At 60.4% G+C, this 10,244-nt stretch overlaps 1 protein-coding gene across 5 annotated transcripts in view; it reads right to left on the bottom strand.

Moving 5' to 3' along the window:
* Nucleotides 1–3,819: 3,819 nt before the first annotated feature.
* SLC12A7 (solute carrier family 12 member 7) overlaps nucleotides 3,820–10,244 on the bottom strand; it is a 99,031-nt gene continuing 92,606 nt past the window's right edge. For all 5 annotated transcript variants that reach the window (XM_039475812.2, XM_074387523.1, XM_039475754.2 and 2 more), the window contains 2 exons: nucleotides 6,643–6,776; nucleotides 3,820–5,780 (listed from right to left, as the gene is read on the bottom strand). In XM_039475812.2, coding sequence (XP_039331746.2) covers nucleotides 5,689–5,780; nucleotides 6,643–6,776 — 226 coding nt within the window. In that variant the 3' untranslated portion in view covers nucleotides 3,820–5,688. The remainder of the gene's footprint in view (nucleotides 5,781–6,642; nucleotides 6,777–10,244) is intronic.

The raw sequence follows: 10,244 nt of genomic DNA, 5'->3' as shown, positions 1-10,244 counted from the left end.
CTCATACACCTGCTCTGGAGGCGACACACTAGGAAGGTCCATCTGGGGATGCAGTGACGTCACTCCCGGCCTCGTGTTGAGGGGACCTCGTTTGTTTAGTCCCGGAGAACCTATCAGACCCCTGCACACCGTCTGGGCCAGGCTCAGCCAGCGGCCTGCGGAGGACAGAACTCTGCGGGCCTGGGCCTCCACCTGCTTGCCTGTAGACCTTGGTGTTAAAAATGAAATCTGTAAGTGCAGGTGAGAGTCCAGCAAACACGAGGCAGGGTGGGATTCCAGTGCTGAATGAGTGAGCCCCGGGGTGGGGTTCCAGTGCCGAATGAATGAGCCCCGGGGTGGGGTTCCAGTGCCGAATGAATGAGCCCCGGGGTGGGGTTCCAGTGCCGAACGAGTGAGCCCCGGGGTGGGGTTCCAGTGCCGAATGAGCTCCAGGGTGGGGTTCCAGTGCTGAATGAGCCCTGGGGTGGGGTTCCAGTGCTGAATGAGCCCCGGAAACAGAGGCACTGCCACCACTGGCCACCTCCAGCTGGGGCCTGCCTCAGAGGGTCCCTTGGTGCCCCGGGGTGACACACTTAGGCCTGAATGAGGCAAGTTGTGTGAACAGGGTTTGCAAGTTTGTCTCCTCCAAGTCTCATGTGGAAATGTGAGCTGCAGTGCTGGGTGGGGCCCATGGGAGGGGCTTAAGCCATGGCGGGGTGGACCCCTGGTGAATGGCCTCAAGCCCTCACTGTGGTGATGGGTGAGCTCTCATTCTGAGTTCTCAGGAGATCTGGTTATTTAGAGCAAAGGCCCCCAACTCCCAGCTGTGGACTGGTCCCGGTCTGTGGCCTGTTGGGAACCGGGCCCACAGCATGAGGTGAGCAGCAGGTGAGCGAGCGTGACCGCCTGAGCCCCACCGTTACGTCCTCCCAGGGGCCGGAACCCTGCTGTGCACTGCACGTGTGAGGTTCTAGGCTGCACACTCATGAGAATCTAATGCCTGATGATCTGAGGTGGAACCACCCCCTACCCACTGTCCGTGGAAAACTTGTCTTCCACGAAACCAGCACCTGGTGCCAAAAAGGTTGTGGGGCTGCTGCTTTAAAGCAGTTGACACTATCCTATCTCCCCCTGCTCTGACCATGTGACATGCCTGCCCCTCCTTCACCTTCTGCCTTGAGTGGAAGCCTCCTGAGGCCTCACCAGAAGCTGAGCAGATGTGGGCATTGTGCTTGTACAGCTGCAGAACGGAGAGCCCAATAACCCTCTTTTCTTTACAAACACCCCAGTGCCAGGTATTCCTTTACAGCAACACCAAACAGACTAACACAAGAGTCTTCCCCCCCAAAAAAGAAACCCCACAAAAACCCCATGCCTGAAAAGTGAGCCCGTGCTGACACGGTCTCATTCATCAAACACCCACGGGTAAAGACCGCTGTCTCATGAGTCACACTGCAGCAGCTTGGCCTGCGGCCAGGGCGAACTGTGTGTGTGAAGCTGTCGGGCACCATCTCCAGCGGCCCTGGCACCTGGCAAGGGACACAGCACAGGCTGGTGTCAGGTGCTGCTCTGGCTCTCGGGCCACACCTGTCGGGGATGTAGGTACCACCAGGAGGAAGGCCGTCCAGCGTTGCCGGCGAGACGGCGGCAGAAGCTCCTCGGGGGACCCTGCTCCTGGGGCAGCTCTTCCTGCCTTTTGGCCCGGTCTTTCTGCCATGCTGGTGCCAGGAAGGCTTCGCCGCACGAGACCGGATGGCGAGGGGCACGTAAGGACAGAGGCCTGTGTCACAGAAACCAAAAGCCTTGCGCTTCCGAGTGTAGACTGACCACTGGATGATCTCGGAGCTGGACCAGCCTGTATCTGAATGAATGGGCGAGTGATTTGGTGCGAATTAGTGAGTTAATGGGTGGGTTAGTGTGTGAGCGAGTGAGTGAACGGGTGAATAAATGAATGGATCCGTGAATGAGTGACATCAATGAGTGAGGGGCTGAGTCGGTGAGTAGGTGAATGAATGAACGGGTGACAGGGTGAGCTGTGAATGGGTGCTTAGGAGTGAATAAGCGGGTGGGTCCGAGTAGGTAAGGGGAGTGGTGTGCAAATGAGTGTGTGAACGAGTGCGTCAGTGGGTGTGTGAAGGTGTGAATGAGTGTGAACCAGTGAATGTGAGTGAACGAATTAGTGTGTGAATGAGTGAATGTTAGTGCGTGAATGAAGGAATGCTAGTGTGTGAATGAATGATAGCGTGGTGAATGAGTGAATGTTAGTGTATGAATGTTACTGTGTGAATGAATGATAGTGTGTGAATGAGTGAATGTTGGCGTGTGAATGAAAGAATGAATGAGCGGGTGATGGCTCCATCCAAGTTCTTGCTCCTTGGGAAGCACCCACTGAGGCTAGGAGGAAGCCTGTTCTTTGAGGTCCCAGGGAAGGGGACACCCAGGGGTCTCCGGCTGGGCCCTGGTCCCAGATGTGTGGGTGTCAGCAGGTCCCCAAACCGCCCTGCTGGACCTGGTGCGCACCTGGCCCTCCCTCAGGACACCAGGCCCCTGCAGCCGGCCACGGACGCCTGCAGGCAGCCAGCACTCACCCATCGCGTCCGACGATGAGGCAGCCCTCAGGGTCACTCCCCTGTGGCCCGAGAGCCAGCACAAGCCCCGACGCCCTCCTGTGCTGTCCTTTCCCGTCTGCCATGTGCCAGGCTTCCTGGAGACGGCACCCAGCAGCGTCACATGCAACATTATTGTGCATGACGCCGTGTTCCAGCACGTAAGCTTTGCCACAGCCATTTCAGAATGTTTTCACCCCAGAAAGAAACTCATGCCCCTCAGGCCGTCTCCCTCCACGCCGCCTGGCCCACCCTGGCACCCACCAGTGCACTCCCGGCCTCTGGGCCTGGCCCGTTCTGGCATTTCGCGTAAGTGGCGTCCCACAGCGTGAGACCCCTTGTGTCCGGCTTCCTCCCTTGAGCATGAGGCTTCCAAGCCTGGCTCCTGGCTCTAGCTGGGTGAGGCCCGACAGCAGGCACGGCCAGGTGGACTCATCAGATTCTGGGACTGCACCCACTCTGGCGGCTGTGCCACACATCAGGAGCGGACCTGCTGGGGAAGGGGCGGCTCTGCGTCTCGCACTTTCGGGAACCACAGGCCCTTCCCGCGCAGCTGAAACCCAGCAGGAGGGCTCCAATTTCACATGTCGTCACCACGATCCCCCACTGTTCGGGCTGTGGCCATCGCGGGTGTGAGGTGGCATCTCATCACGTGTCAGAACACGCCAGGACCACTCATGGTGGACTCTGGTGCGTCCACCATAATTATAGATAGAATGGCCAGGCATGGTGGCTCACGCCGTAATCACAGCACTTTAGAAGGCTGAGGCGGGCAAATGACTTGAGGCCACAAGTTCAAGACCAGCCTGGCCAACATGGTGAAACCCCACCTCTACTAAACTACAAAAATAAGCCAGGCGTGGTGGTGCATACCTGTGATCCCAGCTACTCAGGAGGCTCAGGCAGGAGAATCACTTGAACCGGAAGGTGGAAGTTGCAGTGAGCTGAGATGGCGCCATTGCACTCCAGCCTGGGCGACAGAGTGAGACTTGTCTTAAAAATAAATTACAGATTAGGGCACTTCCACACGCAGCACTAGGAAGTTTGAGGTAAGGTCAGTTCCATGCTGGTGACGTGATTTGGAAGCCCTCATCCAATTCACAGGGTCACTCTTCAGCCACCTGAGATGGCTACGGCTGGTCAGACCTGACACTTCTGCTTGAGAAGGGGCGGCCAGGACATTTTCTCCAGTCTAATTTCTATGCTGAACGAGACTCAAGAATCTTCAACAGACTCAGATTTCATAGGATTTTATTTTTCTACTAACAAAATTGTACAAAGGAACCTACAAAAGGAACACGGAATCAACTTTCAGCAGCCACAGTACGGTGACACGAGCTGACAAGGGAAAGGGTGCCTGGCGTTGCTGCGCACAGAAGCCGCAGCCCAGGGCAGAGGCGGAGTGGAGCCCTCATGAGGCGTTTCGTGGGAGGACTGAGTGGCCCTCAGAAGCGTCCCGCACGCAGGGTCTCCCAGCCACCAACCAAGGTTCAGAGGCCGCTGCGCCTCCAGCCTGCTCCCCTCCAGGCACAGGGGACGCAAGACCCGCCAGCCCCACCCAGACGCGGAGGTGAGTTCTGCCGCTGAGCTCAGGGCTCAGCCGAGACAGGCAGAGGCTGTGGGAACGCCGAGCCCCGCGGTGACGTCTGGGACACGCTCTGGGAGCCGACTCGACAGCAACGCCAGCCCCAGTGCAGCCCCTCAGAAACGTCTAGAAGCACACGTGCAGCGTCTGCCCTGCTTTGAACTTCGGCGATGGAGCTGATTCCCTCGGGAGACCGGGCCCGGCCACCTGAGGCCTCTAGTACAGAGGCGGCCCCTTGCCGGAAGGCCTCGTTACCACGAACTCCCTGGGTGTTTAAATAAATAAATAAGCGGAGGCCCCAGGCGATGCCACCGCCGCAGCCCGCAGACGCAGCCACAGCCGACGAAGCAGAAACTCACGGCGGAAGTGAGAAGCGTGCTGCGACCTTGAAAGGGATCTCTTTTCAGTGCCACTGCCGCCTCCACGAAACGCACAGGCCACGGCAGGGGGTGCCTGGGAGCCAGCCAGACAGACCTGACCCCAGGACCTCACACGCAGTGCCGGGGTGGGGATGCCACGCGTGAGCCAGTCAGAGGCTGAACCGTGCGCTGTGCTCGTGGGGTGCAGGCCCGGCTGTCGTGGGCTGGCAGGGGAACTCGGCGTACACTCCGCGTACACACCTGCGTACCTGGGTTTCGGTGCATTCGCCTGCATGAGGCGCTGGCAGCACCCGTGCCGTGAGCTGGGCCCTGTCAGTGCTCATGAATGAAGTGGCTGGTTTTCTGAAGGGGATGGAGACTCGGATGGCAGCAGACACAGCCTGGCGTGGCAGACACACAGCTGGGGCTCCTTCCTGGAGCGTAAGCCCTGAGGGACAGACCGTGTTCACCACACCCCCGACAGGTGGTCCAGCGCATTCCAGAAAAACCGAGTTCCCTTTCCAGACGGCCCCGGCCACGCCAGCTGGTGAAGCGTGGACCTGCCAAGCCCAGAGGCTCCCACACGAGGGTGCTGCAGGTGTGGACAGCATCCTCCGGCGTCGCTGCCTTGAGGTGCAGAGATGCCAAACCAGTCAAGGAACAGAGCGACTCAGAGGTGAGCAAGGTCCTGCAGGGAGCTGTGGCCGGGGCTGACGTTTCTTCACCTTTGTCACCAGGGACAGCTTCAGCTCCGGTGCTCTTTCAAGAATGTTCTGGATAGAGGAGAAATGCAATCTAACCACTGGATAAGTCCAGCCAAGGAAAAGCTCTTCCAGAAACCAAGCAAGGGCTCGCTGGCCTCTCGTGACCTGCAAGTAGTTCCAGCCGTGTCCAGGTCACTCCTGCAGGGGCGTCCGTCCTTGGACTCAAGGAAACCCTCCAATCGTGCCCTCGCTGGCCCAGCCTGTGGGTTAAGGCTGCTGAACAGGAGAGCCCTCGGTGGCGGGCCTAGAAACCTCAGAAGGAAGCCCCGTGGCAGGCCAGGTGGCGTCGCTGGGGACAGGTGTGTCTGCCGTCTGTTTCCCTGGGCCGAGCCTGGGCGCAGGCTGCCCACGCCATCCTCCATGCCCGCCTCAGCGTGCCACGATGCTGCTGAGCGTTAGGAGTAGATGGTGATCACCTCCCGGCCGCCGCCCCTGACCAAGAGGACTCTGTTCAGCCCCTCGGTCAAGACCTCAAGAAACTCCATGTCTGGTCAGCAGAGTTAAGGCCACAGCTGATCTCACCTGGGCGTGTGGAGCTGGAACTGTGACGGGAGTGAGGTTTTACCCTCTTCTGGGTTAGCTAAGATTTGGTTTGAGAACACCAGAGCCAACGTGAGAAGTGGGTGGGGAGAAGGGAGGAAGGGGCGGGGCAGGGGAGACAGGGGCCCGTGCTCAGGAAAAACAGGGAGCCCCGTGGTCACAGGGATGACCAGCAGAGACAGCAATGGAGCCCATGGTGCAGACCCCACCTGACAGGGATCCCCAGCCAGGTGACTGGGTCCCGGCAGGCCTACAGGTGAGCTGGGCCACGGCTTCTGACCAGGACACTGGGAGGACATGCCCTCGCTGGCCCCGCACTCAGGGTGCCGCTCCAGCAGAGACGTGCCAGATGTCACCCTGTCTGTGCCAACACACCCAGATATACCACAGAGTCCGTCTTCCCAATAAAGCACAAATTCCCAAAGCTTTGGCCAACCGGGGCCTTAAAGCCGAGAGCTGGGCTCCCTGCCTCCCGTCGCCGTTGGGGCAGGGTGGGGCTGAACCCCAGGGAATGTCCCAGGATGCACAGTCGTTGTAAGGGTGCATGACGGGGGAGGGGGCTCCCAGCTCCGGGGCAGCCCTGAACACGCGGGGGCGGTCGGGGGGCTGGCACTGCAGGCGGGACCTCCCTCCCCACACCACCACCACCACTGGCCGCAGAGCCCTCTGCAGCCCGGTTGCAGCTCCCAGGGCCTGGGGCTGAGGGAAAGGCGCGATGCCAGCCTGGCTCACAGCACCCACAACCCGAGGTCTCAGCGAGAAGCTGCCAGGGCACCCGCGCGCCTGCAGGCACACGTGGGAAAGGATACAGTTCTCGTCCCCCTGCCGGTTTTTTGGGGGGCCCGGCATGTTGAGAAGGACCAGCTGCGCGTCCTGGGACTTGCTGAGGACGACACCGTTCAGCTTCACGGCCGTGTGCATCCGCCTGACGTTCGACTGGTCCCTGGGGGTGGGGGTGGGCACGGTCAGCAGGAGGTGGGCATGCCCGCGCTCCGGACACGAGGCCGGGCCGAGTCCTGATATGCGTCAGAAAAGGCCGTGTGAGTCGGGGTCAGGCGGACTCCCCAACCCTGAAGGACGCAGAGGCGGCGGCTCCGAGCGAGAGGCGCTGACGGCAGCCAGGTGGGCGCTCAGCAGCGGGAAGCTCCGGGCCCTGGAACTCAGCACACTAGGGCTGCCGAGCGTCTAAGGGCCACGGAGTCACACGACACAAACGACAGGCACTTCCTGAACTACATCTACGTCTGCGAAGCTGGCGGAACGGAGTGGAAGCCTCCTGGGTGTCCCGAGTGCCCGGTGCCTTTCAAGGCTGACACACTTCTCTTGACATCCGTGACGTTCCCCCTGAGCCCCACATTAGAGGCTGCCAACACAAACCCGTCAGGCTGAGCACACGTGCTCTCCTCTCCGAGGCTCACACAGCTGGGTCCAAGGGGCCGGAAGCTCAGGGAGGAACGGCCCACACCTGCCCCTGGTCTGTGACAGGCAAGGACTGCTGAGAACTCAGCTGGAGGCACAGGTGCTCACAGTGGCCACTATTGGGGTCCTCCGCCACGGTCCACCTTGCCCCTGCCTGGCCAAGGACCAAAGGAAAAGCACTTCCACGGCGTGGTCATCCAGACCCCACCTTCTGTCCTCACTTTTACCACGTGGCCATCCAGACCCCGCCTACCATGCTCACTTCCACCACGTGGCCATCCAGACCCCGCCTGCTGTCCTCAATTCCACAGCGTGGCCCAGACCCCGCCTTCCGTACTCACTTTCACCACGTGGCCATCCAGACCCCACCTTCCATCCTCACTTCCACGGCGTGGCCCAGGCCCCACCTTCTGTCCTCACTTCCACCATGAGGCTGTCCAGATTCCATCTTCCATCGTCACTTCTACCACGTGGCCATCCAGACCCCACCTTCCGTCATCACTTCCATGGCGTGGCCCAGACCCCGCCTTCTGTCCTCACTTGAACCACAGGCCGTCCAGACCCCATCCTCCGTCCTCACTACCACCATGAGCCCGTCCAGACCCCATCCTCCGTCCTGACTTCTACCATGTGGCCATCCAGACCCCACCTTCCAGCCTCACTTCCACGGCATGGCGCAGACCCCGCCCTTCCGTCCTCACTGACAATGGGGCCCTGCTCTGAAGCTGCCATGGCAGTCCACATCTCAAAGCATCCCTGGTGGCCTGGGCTGAGCCACAGGCCCCCAGGAGGGTCCCCAGCCAAGGAGGTCTGGGGACACTGCAGACGCCTGCTGTGCAGGTGCTCAGGCCCTGCGCGACAGGGCTCATCTCTCTCCTCTACCCCGCGATCCCTCTGAGGCAGGCCCCTAAACGGCAGCAGAACTGGCATTCCAGGAAGCCACCTCGGGAAATCTGGCAGAGACCAGCCCTGGGAGCACTTGGGTTTCTGGCGGAAAAACCTGGCCCGTGGGTGGACCTGCAGGTCCCAGTGAGTCTCAGGCCAGCTGCGGTCAGCACAGCCCTACACAGTCTTGACTGTGGCCCCCTCGGAAGGTCACCAGTGCCCTGGACACAGAGAGTGGGGCAGACAGACAGAGACCGCCCATGCAGGGTCACAGAGAGGCCCCGAGGACGCCATCCATCCAGGCTCACGCCCTTTGATCCACTTGACTCTTAAGCCAAATAAACCTGATCATAACCACCAATTTTCAGGAGGAACACGGAGACCTTTCATCTTCTCTCCAGCTTGATTTAATTATAGGTGGGGTCTCTGACCACCACGTATCAAGGGGCTTTTGGTACAGGAACTTGGAACTTTGGACTCAACTTCTGGACAGACCACAATTACCAGTGTGTTTGTGGACAAAGAGCGACTCCAGGAAGTGAGGCCAGGCCAGGAGCACGGGGCAGGGCGGGGTGGGTGGGGTGAGCCGCATGACCATGGCAGCGAGTGCTGGGGGGACAAGGAGGCCTTGTCCCCGACTGCTGGGAGTGGTGTGCCCGCCACCATAGCAAGGAGGACCAGTGGAGACGCATGCACAGACGTGTCCGTATATGCTGCGTATACGCACACATGCAGACACAGTGACAGGCACACACACAGGCACACAGTCACACTAACACACAAACGTGTGCAGACACGTACACACAGGCATGCAGTCACACTGATGTACACACAAGTGTGTATAGACACGTCAGACATGCATATGTGCACAGACACGTATGCCCATGTGCGCAGACATGTACTGACACATACACTGACACGTACGCCCACATGCACAGACAGGTGTGTCCACCAGCAGGTGTGCTGACAGGTACACACGAGCGAACACACAGACACTCTTAACTGTGCTCCCGGGGACGCCACGGTAAGCCCTGCACACCTCACGCCTGCATTGCCCAGGAAAAGGTCAGGGTCTGACCTCCAGACATTCTGGGGGCTTCTCGCAGCCCAACCCCGAGGAGTTGCTGGACCAGGAGAGTCGGTCCTGTCCCAAACACACACCCCACGTTGACACAAAGCCCAGGCGTCATCCATTCCAGCCCACTTTCTCCTGACCCTATAGGCCGGTGGGGACCTGCCCCTGCCCCGGCCTAGGAGGACGCACAGGGCCACTGCAGGTGCTCAAGTGTGCGCACGTGTGGGGGCGGGGTCAAGCCCTGCTCAAGTGTGTGCACGTGTGGGGGCGGGGTCAAGCCCTGCTCAAGTGTGCGCACGTGTGGGGGCGGGGTCAAGCCCTGCTCAAGTGTGTGCACGTGTGGGGGCGGGGTCAAGCCCTGCTCAAGTGTGTGCACGTGTGGGGGCGGGGTCAAGCCCTGCTCAAGTGTGTGCACGTGTGGGGGCGGGGTCAAGCCCTGCTCAAGTGTGCGCACGTGTATGGGGGCGGGGTCAAGCCCTGCTCAAGTGTGCGCACGTGTGGGGGCGGGGTCAAGCCCTGCTCAAGTGTGCGCACGTGTATGGGGGCGGGGTCAAGCCCTGCTCAAGTGTGCGCACGTGTGGGGGCGGGGTCAAGCCCTGCTCAAGTGTGCGCACGTGTGGGGGCGGGGCCAAGCCCTGCTCTTGGGACTATGTCGTCCTGCAGCTTTAATGAACACGCTATTCTGCAGGCAAGTTTAGATTTACAGAACAGAGCAGAAAGTACAGGGGCTCCCTGCCGGCTCCCACACAGGGACATGGTTTCTGGTGTCTGATTAATTCAGGTTTCAGGGTTAAAGATAAAAAAGGAGGTGTGGCCACTCAGCGGGCACGTTCCTCTCTCAGGCCCCAGGCACCGCCTGCCCATGATGAAAACACGGCCCAGGCAGCTACTCGTGGGGGCAGGCGGGCGACAGACAGAGCTGAGGACTCCCAGGGACCAAGCTTGGGGGTCCCTCCAGGGTACTCCCTCCCATGTGCCCCAGAGCTCAGACACAGGCAGCTCCCACCCCAGGGCCTGACCACACAGAGAACT

The sequence above is a fragment of the Saimiri boliviensis genome, chromosome 1, assembly GCF_048565385.1.
Source record: "Saimiri boliviensis isolate mSaiBol1 chromosome 1, mSaiBol1.pri, whole genome shotgun sequence".
NCBI lineage: Eukaryota > Metazoa > Chordata > Mammalia > Primates > Cebidae > Saimiri > Saimiri boliviensis.
Note: the sequence above shows the minus strand (reverse complement) of the source record. Positions and strands in the feature narration are given on the sequence as shown.